Source organism: Eleutherodactylus coqui, chromosome 1 (assembly GCF_035609145.1).
Source record: "Eleutherodactylus coqui strain aEleCoq1 chromosome 1, aEleCoq1.hap1, whole genome shotgun sequence".
NCBI lineage: Eukaryota > Metazoa > Chordata > Amphibia > Anura > Eleutherodactylidae > Eleutherodactylus > Eleutherodactylus coqui.
Genome location: NC_089837.1, coordinates 422,032,467 through 422,052,329, shown reverse-complemented (window position 1 = coordinate 422,052,329; position 19,863 = coordinate 422,032,467). Strand labels below are relative to the sequence as shown.

The 19,863-nt window shown below is 42.6% G+C and overlaps 1 protein-coding gene across 3 annotated transcripts in view; it reads right to left on the bottom strand.

Moving 5' to 3' along the window:
- The window catches only part of DIAPH3 (diaphanous related formin 3), a 611,019-nt gene that overhangs the window by 210,731 nt on the left and 380,425 nt on the right, over window positions 1-19,863 (bottom strand). For all 3 annotated transcript variants that reach the window (XM_066581399.1, XM_066581379.1, XM_066581388.1), the window contains one exon: window positions 8,325-8,490. In XM_066581399.1, coding sequence (XP_066437496.1) covers window positions 8,325-8,490 — 166 coding nt within the window. The remainder of the gene's footprint in view (window positions 1-8,324; window positions 8,491-19,863) is intronic.

Genomic DNA, 19,863 nt, shown 5'->3' with positions numbered 1-19,863 from the left:
GCTCAAGTGATGCTTGTTCATTACTGTGTCAGTATCATGTGGCATATGCAATATGAGTGAGCACCATGATTACCAGCAGCAGCCATTCTGGGAATGCAAAGAGGTCTGATGTGAGGTGGTTGACTATCAAGATCTGTGAGCACTGTTCAAAGGAGCAAGCGAGTAAGAAGTGAAGATGTAATATGGAATGGTCAAGGCAAAATCTAACACAATCTGCCAAATATAAGAATTTGTGGCTGCAAAGGGAAGCAATAGTGCTGTGCTGAAAAAAAATGGCTGATCTAACGAGCACTTACCTCTCTTATAACATGCACATTGTGGGCCAGGAATCCCGCATGCCTATAGCTGGTAGTGGTGTCATGGAGAGTCTGATTAGTCATGCCTTACGGAATTAATTACCATAACTTTTCAGAATAAGCTGCTGTGTGTGCACACATGTGTTACTGTATAACTTTGTGACCATGACCTGCTTCCTGCATTTGTCACTAGTTTTCCCCTCTGCAGTCTGTATCTCCCATTTACAGTTGTCTCTAAGCTGGTAGGTGGAAACAGCTGCTATGATATCTCCTATACACTGAGCATGAAGATTCTGCCCCCTTTCTGTAGTACAAGCACAAACAAAAATTCTAGAATCACCTAGTCCACCTCAGTCAGTCTACTTATCAGATCTTCTCCTGTCTGCTGCAGTCCCGGGAAAATCACCTCACCTCCAGCTGGCTGATTCTTGTGCTTCCTGTCATGTTACATACATTCACAGGCAGCCTCCTTCCTGCCCAGCAATGTATGCTACATCACTAGTTTACAGCATAGCAGGGAGTGCTGAGCTATTGTAGAGACTGCTGATGCCCGCTATCTCTGCAATAGGTCAGAATTCCTTCCTAGCCAGTGAACGCTACATCACAGGGACGTGACCTACTCTGACCTGCAGGAAGAAGAATGTGAGGAATGCAGGCCTCATAACAAGCTGACTGGCTTGCAGTGAAGTGACGCGGGGGACTGGAGAAGATCAGCAAAGAGAAAATGCCGCAAGAAGACTGCCTGAGGAGGAATAGGTGAGTATAGAATTTTCTTTTTTTTTAATGACAAAACCTCTTTAAGTAAACCACACAATGGGAGGACACTAGAAGAGTACTGAGCAGTGTAGATGGGATAAGAGACAGACCTCACTTAACAACAAGCAGTGGGCAGCAAATTACATGGAAGAGAGACCCCAAGTGGCCAGCATTTTAGAGTGTTTAAGCACAGAAATGAACAGAATTTTTTATAAATAAGAAAATTAAATACTTTTGCTTGTTCTCACAGTGGCTAAATATTAACATAATTGTTAATATAATTGTTTGAAATGTGAGTGACAATTTAAGGTAAACATTAGAGATGAGCGAACGTACTCGTCCGAGCTTGATGCTCGGGCGAATATTAGGGTGTTCGGGATGTTCGTTATTCGTAACGAACACCACACGATGTTCGGATGTTCGGGTTACTTTAACTTTCTTCCCTGAGAAATCATTTCTATATGCGCTCAATGGGGCCGGCGGCAGCAGCGCCAACCCCATTGAGAACATATAGAAGACAAATCCTTCTTCTCTGCCACAGCTGTAACAGCTGTGACAGAGAAGAACGATGTTTGCCCATTGAATTCAATGGAACCGGCAATACAGCCGACTCCACTGAATGCAATGGGCTGCCAGCGATCGCGGGATGAATTGTCGGAAAGGGGTTAAATATATAAGCCCTTTCCTGCAATTCATCCAGAAATGTGTAAAAATAAAAAATATATATATACTCACCTGGTGCCGACAGACAGAGTTCAGTGCGGCAGGCTGCAGTTCTCCTGAACTGCTCTGAACAGCTGTGAGTAGTATTCAGCAGCCGGGGATTTAAAATCCCCGCCTGCTGAATAAGATGCCTCTGAATGGTCACAGCCTGACCAATCAGAGGCCAGCCCTCACTCACACCCATTCATGAATTCATGAATGGGTGAGTGAGGGCTGCCTCTGATTGGCTCAGAGGCAGCTCTCCTGCCCCTGAGCCAATCAGAGGCAGCCCTCACTCACCCATTCATGAATTCATGAATGGGTGTGAGTGAGGGCTGGCCTCTGATTGGTCAGGCTGTGACCATTCAGAGGCATCTTATTCAGCAGGCGGGGATTTTAAATCCCCGGCTGCTGAATACTACTCACAGCTGTTCAGAGCAGTTCAGGAGAACTGCAGCCTGCCGCGCTGAACTCCGTCTGTCGGCACCAGGTGAGTATATATATATTTTTTATTTTTACACATTTCTGGATGAATTGCAGGAAAGGGCTTATATATTTAACCCCTTTCCGACAATTCATCCCGCGATCGCCGGCAGCCCATTGCATTCAGTGGAGTCGGCTGTATTGACGGCTCCATTGAATTCAATGGGCTAACATCGTTCTTCTCTGCCACAGCTGTTACAGCTGTGGCAGAGGAGAACTTGCTGTGTCGTTCCCATCATTTTCTTGAATTGCCAAGATTTTCACACATGAAAACCTTAGCGAGCATCGGCGAAATACAAAAATGTTCCGGTCGCCCATTGACTTCAATGGGGTTCGTTATTCGAAACGAACACCCGAACATCGCGGGAAGTTCGTTTCGAATAACGCAAACCCGAACATTTTGGTGTTCGCTCATCTTTAGTAAACATACATCCTACCTAATAATGGATTGATGTACTTAAAATACAGGCATGCGATTGTATATCAGATAACTACGCACCAAAGATGCAGAAAACATGACTAACACAAGGCATCTGGTTAGGGCGGAGTGGGGGGCAACACTGAATTGCTTCCCATCACAGTCGCTGCATTTGCCTGCAGCCACCACTCTAAGGCTTCATTCACATCTGTGTTAGAAGCACCATTTGAAGGCTACATCGCAGATTTCAGCAAAAATCCCGGATGCAGCGCTATCTTGTCCAGGAAAATCCTGGAGTGCGTAATGAAAGCTAGACGGAACCCATAATAGTCAACGGTTCCATCCCATGCCATCTGAGTCTGGCTTGTGCCAGATTTGGCACTTCCAATTTTTCGTCGTCCAGCTGATAGGAAAGAGAGAAACACAAGAATCTATGAATCCGAGTGTGACAAAGCCCTAATGGGTCACTACATAGATTCTCCCAGCTCCTGTTTAAATCTATGTATAGGAGGTTCATAGTATATGCATATAACTGCAATTTTACAATGTATCTAATAGTATAAAGGTAAGCTCTATGAAAAATGAATCTCTAACCGCTATAAATATATATCAAACACTGAGATCATGAATGTTCATAAAAGAGGGCAGTACATTTAGCCGAAGTCTTACTGGGAGATCGGGGTGCCACCACCCTGAGTTTTGCTATTAGGCCCTGAGACTTTAGTGTACACCCCTGTGTTATATATCCCTTTCTATTCATCAAAATACAAAGTCACTAACGCTGGGTACACACTGTTTGAATCCATATCCCTAATGAAACCTTTTTCTAAGTATAAGCAGTGGGCTGCACAACCCTTTCTGCTCCGAGAGCCCTACTGCTGTCTGCACCCCTCCCAATGGCCACAATACAACTAAAGGGGGGATTTCCATCAGAAACATTTATGGCATAATGAAAGTAATGTCTGACGAGGGGAGGGGTTGGCTTTCAGCTTCCCATTCAGTACACCAAAAAGGAGGAGACTGCGGATGTGTGTGTCACACTCAGTCTTAGTTTATGAAAATTACAGACGCAGCCAGGTATTTACCAACTCCCTTTCTTCTTAAGTGCCGTCTCTTCTATAGATATATGAATATTACATAAATGCAGCTAGCCACAGACCTTTAAAGCATGTCCAGTGTATATGCCATACATATCTCAGATGGGAATACCCCTTTAAAGGTGCGCATTAGGTAAAACTGGTGCCATGTGTTGTGACTAATGCAGGGCCTAAAGGAATGGTGCATAATACCAGGATTCAAAGGGACCACAGACAGAATACCAGTCATGCGCATCTCCTTAAGCCCAAGATACCAGTGCCAAGCACAATGCAGACACCACACCAGTGCCAGATTCACTATGCTGGCCACAGACGTTCCAACAGTGCTAACCAGACACAGTGCCAGTTGCTAAGTTGTCTTCCGATAGTCATGCCTTTCTGACCACAACAGCACAGTGGTTCACATGTGCCCCCATGGATGCTCTACAGCAAACACGACCATTTGATTTTTTATCAAAGCTTTTGCAGCAAACATAATATTTTCTACATATAGTACTCTACCACCAATTATGAAACCTCTAGACCTCTTATTAGTCTTTACAAAAGGGCAACCTTGAAGCGGTTCTGTCATTAAAAAAAAAAAAAAATTCTATACATGCCTCGCTTCCAGCTGTCTGGATCTTCTTCCTGTAATGTAATATACATTGTCGGCATTCTGCTTCCTGCAGGTACGCTATGTCACTGCCCAGCAGGGAATGCCCAATCCTTGGCAGCCTGCTTTAGTGGACAGGCATCGGGTCAAAAAGTTAGTGTTCATACAGTTTGTATAGCGGCGAGACCCCACACCTGCACACTAAAGCAGGCTGCCAAGGATACAACCTTCCCTGCTAGGCAGTGAACGCTACGGCACTAGTGACCTGTACACTGACCTGTAGGAAGCAGAATGCACACTACATAAAAGGAGGAAGATGATCCGGCCATCTGGAAGTGATGTGACCCGAGGGACTGAAGGAGCCAGAAGATGGGCGAGGTAAGAAAACTGCCTGGGGAGAAATAGGTAAGAATAAGATCTTCTTTTTTTTTTTTTAATGACAGAACCCCTTTAAGCATACATGCACAATCAAATACAGTGAATCCTCTTGAAAAGGCCACCCCCTTATCCAGACCAGCTTCCCCATGACAAAATTTCAATTCCAATTACAGTGCATACCTGCCATCTTTTCTGTGAAGACCAGCCTTTTCAATGTTGCATACATACATATACACTATATCTATCTCTTTATACATGTCCATCCAAAACATAAATGCAAATGTGGTCAACTAGGATGAAAAAACTGATTTTCAGCAATCGTAAGAATAGAACATGTTAGAATACGTGTTCTAACGTTCCATTTCTAGGCATTCTAACACTACACGCTGAGCTCCATGAACACCAGCAGCGTGTCCGTGTTATAGTCTTCTCACGGAATTATGTATGGCATACAATTATATCAATAGCCGTTTTAGGGCAACAGTGGTAAGGCTAGTATTTGTAAAGAATAGTGGAGGTCCACTTATATCACTGTTGGGGTAGACCGTCTTTTTGACAACTCTCTTAGGAAAGGTTGCGTGTTGTAGTTTCTGGTTGTAGATCAGACAATGACTGTGTATGGAATAGGCTAGGAAATACAGCACACTTGCAGCTATAGACAAACACTGTAAAATAATACGGATGGTAAATAATGCTTCTCCAAACTCCAGACGGATTGTGATATGCCCGAAAGCACAATCATATTTCCAGTGTGCGCTTCACATCTTCCAAACAGATCTGCTAATTGTAAATTCTTTTTACACTTTTTGTGTTTGTACACTCAGCAGTAAGGGGCAGCGAGGTAATAATATTGACTTTATAAGTCGTCTTTTATATAAAACCTTATCAGCAGAACAAAAAGCAGGAGGACTATTGATAAAGCCATATTTTGTCACCGGGCAAAGCATATTATATGACTTCGCTGGTAATGGTTTTCAATGCAATTTATTCCAAAGTTGAAACATGAAGCCTTGCTAAATTCCCAGACACAAGGCTTCCAGTTAAGCTATGGCCGCTGTTTATTCCTCCCCTGAAAGGAAGAGGTTTATTCTTTACAATAATGTTGTCATGGATTTAGCAGGGCCTCATCTGCATATATATATTTAGTGTGTTAAAGCAAAGAGCCTATTCTAAGCTTCAAGTGTTGTGGCCTAAATTACAATTCGGAGAATCTGGGATATTTCTCTGCTATACATTTATACAGAGGCGGTAATAGCAGCAGTTTATGGAGATAATAGCGGTATTAATGATCGCAGATTGTGTGAGCAGTACCTATAGAGATAGCATTGTGGGGTTACAGAACGCGATGGCATGAAGTACTATCTGTATGGGAACACTCCTATCTTACTGACTGTATTGTGTCTACAAGTGCTCATTCACACCACCGTATTTTCAGTCCGTTTTATGCACATAATACAGACAGCACACACCCCATTCATTTATATTGTGCTACTTAGACGTGCATAAATACAAAAACCAAAAATAAACAGTATGTCCTATTATGCTTCATATCACTATCTGAAATCACCCATTAAAGTCTATGAGATCAAGTAAAAAAGCAGCAAATGCGCAATTGCTTACATAGTCACATGCTGGCAAGAGACAGTGGTTTAGAAAACTGACATCAATGTGGCCCTCTTGCATTTTTTTTTTCTTGTATGTGCATATGTATGCAAAAAAACCTTTTCCAGGAGCCGATATGGTTGGAACAACACGGCGAAAGTAAAAAATAATAAATTGTCAACTGTATAACTATCAATATCCTTTTCCAGCAGTTGAATACAACTTTCCGTAAACTTAGAGTGGTCTAAACTAGATATGAGCAAGCATACTCAATAAGGCAAACTACTCGAGCGAGAAGTGCCTTATTCGAGTACCTGCCCGCTCGTCTCTAAAGAGTCAGCTGCCGGCAGGGGAGAGCGGTGAGGAACGGAGAGAAGATCTCTCGCTCCCTCTCTACCCCCGTCCCCCCTGCTCGCCGCCGCAACTCACCTCTCACCCGCAGCAGAATCTTTAAAAACGAGCGGGCAGGTACTCGAATAAGGCACTACTCGCTCGAGTAGTTTGCCTTATCAAGTATGCTCGCTCATCTCTAGAAACTCAACACAAAATAATGTGAAGGAGCTGCAAAAAGCCCTACCTAAAAGCTAAAGCCTCCAGGTTTCCCCAAACAGATCCCCTCACTCCCCGTAACAGTGAAAAATACCTTGTGCAGCGTGGAGTGAAAAAGCAAAATATTTGTTACCATGGGGTGACAGCAGGAAGGGAATGGTCAGTGCTGTTCTCAGAATGTCATTTCCTCTCTTCACCACCATCCTGATTTCCTGGCCCCCAGTCGTGGTGTGCGCCAGGAAAATGTTCATGTCTACAACTACCAGGATGTGCCATGGGTTCCCCATTAGGCTGCAGAGTGGCTGATGGCAGCATTTATACGGCAGACTAGGTGCTCATCAACTAAACCTCCTAGCACGGTTCAGGTTGCTAACAGTGCAGAAGGGCACATATATGTTCACCCCAAAGTAAACTGTAACTCCCACAAGTGCAGTGAGCATACTATACAGGGACTGTTGGTGGTAGAGATGACAGAAAAGAGATGTAGTACAGCCAGCCAGGAACGGGAGGAGAGAGCTGACAGCAGTCACTGTCTAGTACCATAGTCCTAGTGTCTATGTTATCCATGCTCTGAACATGTCTGGAGTGCATTGATGAATATGCCCTTAGACTGTCCATGCCAGGTTTTACTAGTAGATTCTGTTGTGATCCCCATAGATCAGCTGCTCTGAAAGATCATGTTTAATATGCACAATCGACCTGAGGGCAAGCAATTTACTTCATGCACATAGTTTATATGCACACAGCTTTGCACAGAAATGAGATCCATATAATCAGCCATCTCATTTGCAGTTCTTTAGCTTATGGCCACGTATTTGGCAAAATATGATGCATGAAATACAATTACATAGTAAGAGTGCATCTGCTTACTGCCCAAAGTACTACAGGTACAGACTATATAGTTGAGGGGTAAAATCATCCTAGCTGCAATGGTCTGTGCTGCCAAGGGGCAAGATAGCCATCATAGAAGCTGCTGGCAGCGCTGCAGGTGATGAACCTCCGGAGCTTAGCTTTATGGTTCTTGTTACACAGAGCAGAACATTTCAGGCAAGTTAAAAGTTATGTGTCACACACGGGATGAAAGCAATCTCACTAAAATGCAGCAGTCCATAGAGCTGCAATATGCTGAAACTTGGGTCAATACACACAAAAAACAGCAAAATAATCAACATTTGCAATTGTGGGAGAAAAAAAAAACCAAACAAGCAAGAATTCATATGTTGTACTTGTATACACAAAAAATATGCAGATGTATTACAAGACAAATAGACTTTTTTCACTTAAACTGAAATAGCCCGATGTCCACCTGATGTATTGTTTCGCCACTTTTCCATCTTTCTCCATTGTCAAGACACAAGACAGCATCGTTATGTGGGATTTTATTGTCGTGTGGTTCTAATTGGATTCATGGTAAAGAAGAATAAAAATAAAAGGATTGCAAAACTACATACCACAAATGTGGTCCTGAAGTTACTGAGATCCGTAAAGAACTCCTCCACAGAAACCTTCTTAGCATCTAGAACAAAATATTCCATGACACTTTGATAGAGCTTCTCCATATTTTCATACATTCGTGACAGCTTTTTAAATTGCTCTCTTGCGCATACTGCAAAACTGTTAACTGCTGTTAAGGTAGATGCTAACAGAATGCAAACACATATGTAGAACAGACTCGTTATATAATCAGTTCTGACTACGAACTACATGAAATCACAATCCACAGTATTCAGCAGCTTACCGAGCTGAAACACTGGACACCACACTCTATATAGGACATCATGTATATATACATAAACACCAGCATTATAGCCACTTATATATATTTATCCATATACATTAGGATTGAGTGAAATGTCCAAAAAATGGCATCTTGATTCCTCACTTAAATTTATACACAATTCTAGATTTTAATCTTGATTTCTCTTTTTGCTAAACAAAGTAAAAGCTATATTAATATCATTCAGTCTGGACATAGATGTGCGGATATTTGTTATAGGCAGCTGGCATCCCCATTCTTGTAAGATCGCAGCACCGGCTCTATTACTGTGCATCCTTAATTTCCAAAAGGTAAAAAGCCTATTACCAAGGAAATACAGGACAAAGTAAAAGATGGCCATTGTTGCTTTAATGATAATGGGTCTGATCACAGCAGGATGAGATAAGAACTCTTCACAGAGGAGTTCGGCAGCTCTCCTCTTCGGGGCCAGCTCCCATGCACAACCATGACCTAGGAGCGGAGCTCAAATATGTTCTGCAACTAATAAGAGTGTCATGGGGCAGTGAAATGCAACTTAATTAGATCACACAGCTCAAATACACACATACTAATATAATGATTGTCAAAATCAAATGAAACTTTCTATGTGTGATTATAACATGCATAAGTAAGTGATTACAATACTAAAGCAAAAGGATAATTTATTGCAAAAAACTGGACCCTTGAAGGGAGACTCTAGTACCCTGTTGTACCGCCTCTAGCTTGGATACAAGATGTGATACAGGTAGGCATGGAGGCTCTAGTACCCTGTTGTACCACCTCTAGCTTGGATGCAACATGTGATTCATGGCAGGCATGGAGGCTCTAGTACCCTGTTGTACTGCCTCTGGTTTGGTTACAAGATGTGATACAGACGGGCATGGAGGCTCTAGTACCCTGTTGTACCGCCTCTAGCTTGGATGCAACATATGATTCATGGCAGGCATGGAGGCTCTAATACCCTGTTGTCCTGCCTCTAGCTTGGATGCAACATGTGATTTCTGGCAGGCATGGAAGCTCTAGTACCCTGTTGTCCCGCCTCTAGCTTGGATGCAACATGTGATTCCTAGCAGGCATGGAGGCTCCAGTACCCTGTTGTACTGCCTCTAGCTTGGATACAAGATGTGATCAAGTATGGAAGCTCTAGTACCCTAAAAAAAGAAGTTTATACAAGCAGCACTCACTTATTGCCCATAGGGCGGGATCCAGCAGTGCAGAGCCTCAGGAAAAGAACCAAAATTATGGTTTCAAAATCATTCACAGAAAATACACAGTGTGGCAGCACCACGATGCAACAGAAAAGTAAAAAAAAATATTCCACAGTTTCAGAGCATGGTTGCAAAGTTTCGACCAGTATACCGCCGGTCTTTGTCAAGCTGTGATACAGCATGGAGGCTCTAGTACCATGTTGTACTGCCACGAGCTTGGATTTAAGATATGATACAGACCAGCATAGAGGCTATATTTACCCTTTGTATTACCTCTAGCTTGGATGCAAGATATGATACAGGCGGGCATAGAGGCTGGAGACCGCCTGGAGATTTGATGTAAGAGGTGATACGGACAGGAATGAAGGCATACAGGTTCTGTACCTATTGGTCAACATTTGCTTACCTGAGCCTCTAGATTCTACAAACTCATAGGCTGTGAAAGTTGGCGTCCCAGATGATTCCATACATGCTGTATTGTCGATAAATCTGGGGAGCGGGCAGGCAATAGAAGTTTGGCAACATTGTGGAGGCATTCCTGTGATATCCTTGTGTGTGCAGCCAAGATTATCCTGCTGGAAAACGCTTTTTGGAAGCTGCCATGAAAGGTAATACATGTTGCTGCCGGATGTCCTGAACATATCAATGAACTGTCATTGTCCCTCATAACACTACTAAGGGTGACCGACTATTGTATGTGATGGGTCCCCAGACCAACACATCAGCAGTGAAGTAAGTGTGCTGCTTCACAGCAAATGCAGGATTGATGCCCTCACCCCAAGGTCTCCAGACATGAACATGGCAGTCAACAGCGCCCAAACTAAACCTGGAATCATTTTGAGTTCACTTTCATCACGACACCACTGCAAATAGAGGCATGATATTAAAGGCAACACACGTAATTGGTCCTATGAAACCAAATGTCCAGTAGCCAATCACATGAAAATGGTTGTGATATTGGTACTATCTGTCTCTGGATGGTGGACAGCAAAACAGCTGGAGCTGCTCATGCTTTCCGGATGATCAGACAGTCCTCTCTACTCGTGGTCTGTTGGGAATGCCCTGAGCCTGGTCGCCTTATGTATCCACTTGCCCCAACACCTCCTAACAGTCTGGTCAGAATGACCCAGGTGGTGAGCAATTCATTGATACAACAACCTAGCTTCTCGCTTACAATAATATACCCCCTCTCAAACTCTTAACTGGGCAAGATCTCTTTGATTTTATCACAGAGGCATGTCAACTGGTCAACAAACTCTGTACAAATGGAAAAAGAGGTCTACTATACATGAGTAGCCTCCGAGAGCCTTTTTACAGGCCAATGATATAACCACTTGTAGGACCTCAGTTGGCAAGACTGTTCATCTAATCACGCCACAACTCCAATCATTTGCACATCTGCCTGAGGTGTAACTGCATGCCGAGTTTTGCAGCAAAACAGAGACTTCTTCTAGGGGGCTTTATTTTTAATTATCAAAGTGTATATATACATCTTATACGTATACTTTACTGACTGTAACTAAAATGGTTCTACAGGCCAGTCTCATCTGCAGTGTAAAACCATGTTTCTAGTGTTCATCTCCTGCTCCTCTTCTACCCACTATTCTGAGGGCGCCTTCACATTGGCGATAAAATCGTGTGAGACACACAGATATGAAACCCATTCTTTTGAATGTTCTCCTGCATAGCACCGCATTGCGATGTAGAAGACACATGGCAGCCTGTTCTTGCTTTTGGCAATATCTGCCCCAATGTGGCTGTCAGCAGCGCCGACCCCATTTAAACCAAATTGGGACCGTTACCATCCACTGACACGGCCGTGACATCTGCAGAAGGGGATTCTTTCAGCGATCTTCTACCATTGATTTCAATGTGGCCAGCGCTGTAAAAACAATGGGAGAACACTTAATCTCTTGCCGCAGCTGTAACAGATGTGGCGGAGATTAAGGGATTCCCCCCCCCCCCCGCAGGGATGCCAGGCTGTTTCCTTGTGAAAACACTTCACATCACCAATGCAACAAACCCATCTAGCGGCACGCAACACCACATAACCAAAACAGTGCAAAACAGTGATTCCCATGGTAGAACACTGTGCAACAGTAATTTTCTTAAAGAGTACCTATGTGTTCAACAAGTTTCCTAAATGATAACATTTTGCTTACCAACTAATTTGCTGCAGTTTGCATCATTTTATGTTAAAAAGTTCTGATTTTCAGGTGGCTGTCCCCATTTTTCTAATGCCCCGTTATTTGCAATCCACTTTTACGCAGGGAACATGTAGCAAGGCTAGCATTATGCCAGTACTTTACTGTCCCCTCCACTTTCTTGCCCTGACTTACCGTGCTCCATGTGGTCCAAACAACAGAGGGACAGTATCTGAATGCCTACCCCTCTGCTCTCCCAGGAAGATTCAGGTATCCTGGCCATACGGCGAGCAAACTCAATACGTGTACAGACACACACACACACACACACACACACACACACACACACGAGTGGCAGAGATTGTGGAGATCATTATCACATTGTTTGCTGATCTGTCAGCCTGCGACCTCTGAGTGCACCCCTGTGAAGATAGCTCCTTCCCCTATTGCGGAGGAATCATCACTGTGTCCTTGTTAACAGAAGCCCTGTATCTAAGGACAGATCTGCATTGCATTTGAATTGCAGAGAAGCTGACCCCTAGTGACAGACACTTTAAATGCAACAACATATCTAAGGCAAGTATATTATAGAAATGATGAAACTAACACAAGCTAGTAGATGAGCAGAAGTTGTCTGATAAGTAAGCACCCCTTTAAGGCAGGCTCTGGGCATACCTATCATGACCCCTGTAACAGAGTGTAATTGGATAATAGCTGAGGCATAATACAATGCAATACGTTAAGTATTGCAGTGTATTCTACAAACAATCAAGAGATTGCATGTTCAACTAATATTCAATTTTTAAAAACATAATTGGAATTGTCAACTCTCCACAAGTCCCAACTAATATAGAACATTATTCAGCACAGCAAATGCCATTAAAAAAATTATAATAATACACACACACACACAGCCTGAATTGCAGTTTTTTGTCCACTAGATAGATTGTGTTAGGATAGGAGAATAGCTTTTTATTGGGTTAAAATACAGGATTCCGAAGAAGCTCCTGTACTCATCATAGAAAGTGATTTACAGCTTACAGCAGCTCTGACTTTTATTTAAGGACTTGTTTTATCTGTACTCTTATTTCGTACCTCTTTAGTTTTCTTTAATCCTCATTCCGTATTAGTTTTCATTAAAGGGGTTTTCCAAGGGAATACTACTGATGACCTATCCTCACGATAGGTCATCGATAGTTGATCGGCCAGGGTCTGTCACTCGGGACCCTAGCTGATCAGCTGAGCGGGTGCATGATGCCAGCCCCGCAAATACACAGAGGTCGGAACAGATGCCATCACGCCGACCCACATGCAGTGGCCGGTGCTTGTAACTGCAGGCACGGCTCTCTTGAAATCAATGGGAGCCGTGCCTGCAGTTACAAGCGCCGACCACTACATAGAGGTCGGCGTTGAGGCTTCTGCTACGACCTATGTGTATTTGTGGTGCTGACAGCATGCGCCCACTCAGCTGATCGGTCCCCTTTAACATTTTAGGGCTTTGGAACCACCTCACAGTTTTCCATAGAGTTATAGTTTCAATATACAATGTTTTAGAACATACCATGGTCATCCTATAACTGTTTAACATTTTATGCCGAGTGACCCTTGTCCCGACTACCTTGTATATTTATTATGTGAAGAAAATGACAAACTTCTACACTTCCTCCAAACCACAAGGAAAAAATTATTTAGTAATACCTTTATTTCCCTATTTGTCGCTAAACCTGCATCCTGATATCCCATAGTCCGAACCCACAAAAAAACAAAACCCCATTGACATTGGTAAGAGTTTTTGAAGGATATAAACCAACTGGAAGCTGTTTCTCACAAAAACTTTGTACAAGTAAATCATCTTTGGGAACTTTTGCTATCTTATAATTACACATTAAGAAGTGCGTGGCATCATGAATAGTAACTGAAATAACATCTCAAGATACAACTGGTCTTTGTATCCATTACCATACAAATTAAACTAGGAGGTGCGTTAGCTGTCATGTTTGTAATAAGCACCTTATTATTGAGCTGTCACGCGGTGTGGCGAACTGCAGAAAATCCCATCACTCACAAGTTTGCTGTCAGCTGTTGAGGAGCGAAGAATATCACAGTTTGTTTCAGCAATAATAGTAATGCATTGTTTCAGTGATCAGGGTAAGAGAGAACCAACGTCTCCCACATATAGCCCACATCACCGCTTCCTACACACAAACTAGGATATAGTAACATGCCTTAGGATTGGTGCACACCTTCCTTTACAGTTTATCCATTTCAGTTCACATGCAAGTTCATACTGGGCATACATAAAAAAAAATATATTATATATACATGCACATATGCTCATTGACTATAAAGGACGTCATATAAGCAATATGCAAGGCTAAATACGGCGTACAGAAGACACATCAACCAAGTAACTCACAGAACAGGGTCAATACTGTACCAAATCCACAGCCAGTTTACAAAAGCAGCCAAAGGGCTATTACAGGAAACTAATCAATTAATTCACAAAAGACTTCTCTCTATTAGCTCTAAGACCTAGGAGGTATTCCTATCTCAACAATCACTTCACATATAGTCCCTAATGCAAATTTACTGAAATCTGCAAGTAACTTCATTTCTTTATGTTGCAGAATTCTCTGTACATTCGTCCCTACTTGTGTTGTCTATTTCAGGTCTCCATTGGACACGGCCAACTGTGTCACACTACTGCAGCAGTGGCCGTGCGTGTACAGTAGTAACTGTGCGTATTCCAATTAGGTTGGCTGGGTTCGTGGAAGCAGGTCGTTAGCTCCTGGCCTGTCATCCTCTCACTAATGGAGATGAAAAGGGCAGGTCCGGTGCATGAGCAGTAATACTGTAAAGAAGAGCCTTTATTGGAAAATACACAACAGCATGCTCAGCATCATATTTATAAAGACATCTCGTTAGTGGCTACAAAACAAGGCACTGCCAGATGAGTCTCGCTGTGCTTTATTGCGGAGCACAAATGCACATAATGGCTAATAAAATGGTCTGGTGGTGCCTGGCTCCCTTCTTGAGCATTGGACCAAGATGAAACCCATCCCCAAGTTTGCGTGCCTAAAATGTAGCTGGTGCACATAGTCCCTATTTGAATGCAGCATATTGCTGACTACAATAACGGGAAAGAAAGCGCAGGATCCACAGAGCGATGGTTTCATCGCTATCTATTTAATACTGGGGTCTTCAGTTACAGACAATCACGGGGGGCCACAGATCAATTACAATGAAACAAAGCTCTGCTCTATGTTACACTGCAGGCTACAGTAATATAGCTTGGGGCAAAGAGTGAGCATCACTGCTGGTAACCCATAATGGGGTCTGGGGCCAGCAGTCTTACAGTACATACAAGGCGAGTGCCCACTGAGGCGCTCACTATAGGATGACACTGGGGGGGCCTTTTACACTACAAAATTGATGAGTGCTGATCAACAAGATTGGTGGTCATCTACATGGCCTTCACACGAGCCAATTTAGAATGTAATGGGGACGATGATTGCTCATCCCCCATACAGTTCCATCATTGTCAGCAGGATGTCCCCTGTTTATAGTGGGAGATAAGCTGTCAGTAACAATGCCCCCACCCCCTCCACCCTTTCAGAAGTTCAGAGAAACTGGTAGTGTCCAGCCGAGAACTGGTCATCCGCTGCAGACCCCACTAGTTGTTCCATTTAAGGAATGGAAACCTAATATAAAGCTTTCCGTTTGCCTTCAGTTTTTAAAAACCCCAATGGCGCTAAAAATGTATTTAATTCCATTTTAACTGTATTCCTCTGCTCCAAAAGCAAAACAGGGAGGAAGAAAGCTAAAAACGGAGATTTAACACTATTGTGAATCCATCCTTACATCTGATCCATTTTCTGAGGACAGAATGGGACATGCTCTTCTGAATGATGCCTGGGGCTCCGTCACACCTACATTTACAAGCCATGTGCCATATTCCACAATCCGATATTTACACGCAGTCTTTACATTGAATAAGCATGCATTAGCATTAGACAATGAGTATGTACAAAGCTACCGATTAATAAGGGTAATGGCATTATTTCTGCCTGGTTATTTATGAATTATACCACAAGGTCTCATTCCCCTTGTAATAAATATGTGCTTTTAGAACTATTAATGCACTAGTCATGGACATGAACTACGATATTAATTGATGAATTAGTTCAGCCTTGCATGTTCATTTACAATAGCTAGTGTTTTACCGACCGATACATTTGAAACCTAAGTGATTTAATACTTGAAACCTGTTTGTGTTTTTTATAAAAAAAAAAAAAAAAAGAGAAAGTTAACAGAACGGTAAATCGCCATTTTCCATAACAGTTCTTTATTGTGTGTCCCTTTTTGCACGGTCCGACAGTCGGCTAAATGACTGTACAAGCGCCGCCGTCACCACTAAGATTGTTACTGCCCATGCACTGTTTACGCTGATAGACTTTACCGCTGGATCACGGGCTTCTCACTCAGGGATTCACCTTCTTTGTGAAGCGGGGAGCGTTTACACGGAGCGAGAAGCCATCGGTGGTTTTTAAGCGGACAGAAAGTCAGCTTTAAAAACCTGTGAATGAAAATTGAGCGATTTTTGTGCATTTTCTCTGCATGATTAGCACTCAAATCCGTTCGTTTGAACCAACTGTGAGTGGTAATCGTCCCCTGTAAATGGCCTGTTATTTTGGCAGCTCATGTTTAGTGATAAATTATTCTTTAGCAATGCCTCTTATATTGCTTCTACCTGCCAGAAGGTTTTAGTACTGTACATTGTCTACAGCCAGTTGAAACTGATGATCTGACCCGACTACAAGACCACCGAAAAAAAATTAAGACGTCTATATTGGGTTTGCGGAAAGGCAATTCTACCTCTAGCAACATAATCATCAGGATGTTAGTCGGAGCCCTCTTTAGTTGTCTTTTACGGTGTTTTACGATGAGCATAGAGCATTTGTAAGAATGTCAATCTGCACGACTGAACCGTGGGAAGCTGCATCCGATCAGCCAATGCATGAGGGGATACTCATCAGCCGATCACATCTTTGGTGCAAATGCAAAAATCATTGTGCAAACAGGAGACCACGATGAAACTATATGGAGTATGAAGGATCGTATGTCCGATCATTTTCTCCCCCATACATTCTGAATCGGTCCGTGTGAATGTCAAGAAATAAGTGCTGGTCTCATTGACCAGCACTTGTCATCGGGAAGTGGAAAATAACCCTTACATGAACTGAAATATGTCTTTTCACGCCTTTCGATAGGATGCAGACCATAGGCATCAATCAATGACATCAGCTCTTGTATTTCTGGCCTTTGTACAGATAATGTGGGGAAATCTGATCATACATACATAAAGTATGTCCTTAATACAGCATTATCATTGTCGCCCACATACCCCACGTTTACATGGAGGGGGGTGTTGCCGGTAACAATGATTTTTGGTGCCATATGAGAGATTTCATCACCTGATAAGCTTTTGCTTGTTTGTCAGATGATTGGCAGCACCTTCACAAGGACACACAATCATATGAATGATCATCCGCCAGTGTAAATAGCCCGTTATAAGCATTCCTTTTCAATCACCGTTTATACACTACTATTGCAGATATCATAAGAATCTGATCCGTAGGCTCCGTATGGAATTCTGAGTGTTCAGTTCTTGGAGTACATCAGCTATTGAAGTTGATGTGTTGAAAATAAAAAACATGGGCAAGAGCAATGATTTGAGTGACTTTGATAAGGGCCAAATTTTTGATTACTAGATGACTGGCAAAAGCATCTCCGAAACAGCAGTTCTTGTGTGGTGCCCCTGCTATGCAGCAGCTGGTACCTACCAATAGTGGCCCGAGCAAGGTGAGCCAACCACAGGGTCGTGAATGTCCAAGGCTCATTGATGCACGTTGGGAGCAAAGGCTAGACCTTGTGTTCCAATTGCACAGAAAAAACACTGTAGCAGAAACTGTTAAAAAAGTTAATGCTGGCAATGATAGAAATATGTTAATGCACATGACTGCAATAACATTCTGCGACAAGTTATCTTAACCTATTCAAAAGCTATTGTTTTCTAACAAACCCATTGTAAAGCAATTAAAGGGGTAAGTAAATAATGGTACAAGGGATCAAAACGTGTTGAAAGTCAAGCTAAACTGTATTGCATCAGTGGTACATCACAGCTTCCTGCATATGGGGCTGTGTAGCAGCAGAGCAGTCTGCAAGTCAACGGTGACCCTGTCCAGAGACAGCACCAGGACAAACTATAAGAAGGCATGCTGGTAGAGGCAATGTGGCTACTCTGGGCAATGTTCAGCTAAGAAGTCTTAGATTCTGGCATCTGTGTGGATATTACTTTGACTCTACCTATCAAAACATTGTTGAAGGCCAAGTATACCTCCATTGCAAACAGTATTACCTAGTGATAGTTTTGTCACACTGCAAAAAGTGTTGAGGAATGGTTTGAGGGACTTTTCAAAAGAGTTCATGGTCTTCACTTGGTCTCCAGAATCCCCAGATCTTAAACTAATACAGGTCTTCAAACCCCTCATATCTTAATCTAACATAGCATTTGTGAGACATGTTGGAAAACAAGTCTGAATCATTGGGGCTGTACCTCACAACTTACAGGTCCTAAAGCATACATGGATCTTCAAAAAAAAAATCCAGAGCAGCCAATATGACATTGGCCATTGCTTTAATTCTGTTTGCACCCAGTTTCAATTCTAACAACACAATTTTCAATGTCCATTTTCCTATTTTTCTGCTGCTCTACTTGTTGCAATCCACTTCGAGGTGGAGGGCATCCTAAGCCAGCCAATCTGCTAGCACTGTACTGGCTGAGATCACCACCCCCACGATTCCCATGCTGCCTAATGGCTTCTCTTGCTTCTTCAGCTGTGACTTTTGTAGGACTAGGCCCAGACACACGCCAAATGTTTCTGCAATCGAAATACGCTTTCGCCTGAGTGTTTTGCTCACCCCTTGTGTATTTGTGTGCACAAATGCACTGCATGTTCGCGCACACAAAACAATCTGCACAAAACCATATTGATTTAGTGCATATATGCATGGTGATTATGCAGGTTTTCTGCATATCCCATGCACATTTACACAAGTCCACTGATTTCAATGGGCTCTTATGGTCCGCAAACTCGCACAAGATAGGTCACGTTGCATATTTTTTTCACGCGATCACACAGCACGTGAAAAATTTGCTTCTGTGAATGAACCTATTGAAGCCAATGGGTTCTATTCACTGCGTAATAAGCTCATGTGAGCGAGCCCTTAACTTAATGCTTAGCACAAAAAAGAAGTAGCTTTAATTTTAAACGAAGCCACAAAATCCTAAAGTTTGAGTTTTAGTTCTAAACTGTCAACTGAAGAGTATACAAATGGAGACAACCTGCGCTGAACCAGGGGATTCTAATTAGTGTCCTTCAACTTGTGATATTTAGCTTGAGAAAGTGATGGATAAATTGACCATTAAACACCACACCACTTTTTGATAAAGTATCTCACACAAAAAGCATCTATCCTGTTCCGGATTTCCTGCTGGCTGTTTTTGTGAGCAGTTCATCTTTTAAGAGAAAATGATTCAGCTTCCCCTCGTTTAGGATTAAATGTACAGACAGATCCGGGCCTCTCCATGCTGTGTTGGATTATCTAACCTTTATATCAAACATTCTTTTTCTTATTAATTTGCTGGAAAATCTGTTTGCCTCGATGTGTGCTTCTCTAATTAGTGAGATCATGTCGTATTAACATAAGCCATATGCAGGTCTATAGCTTCTAAGTTACTGTCTGTCTACGGAGATGCATCATACTGTAGCAGAGAACAGAAACTTCAAGTCTTAGAGGAATGCAAAGGTGGCATAATACA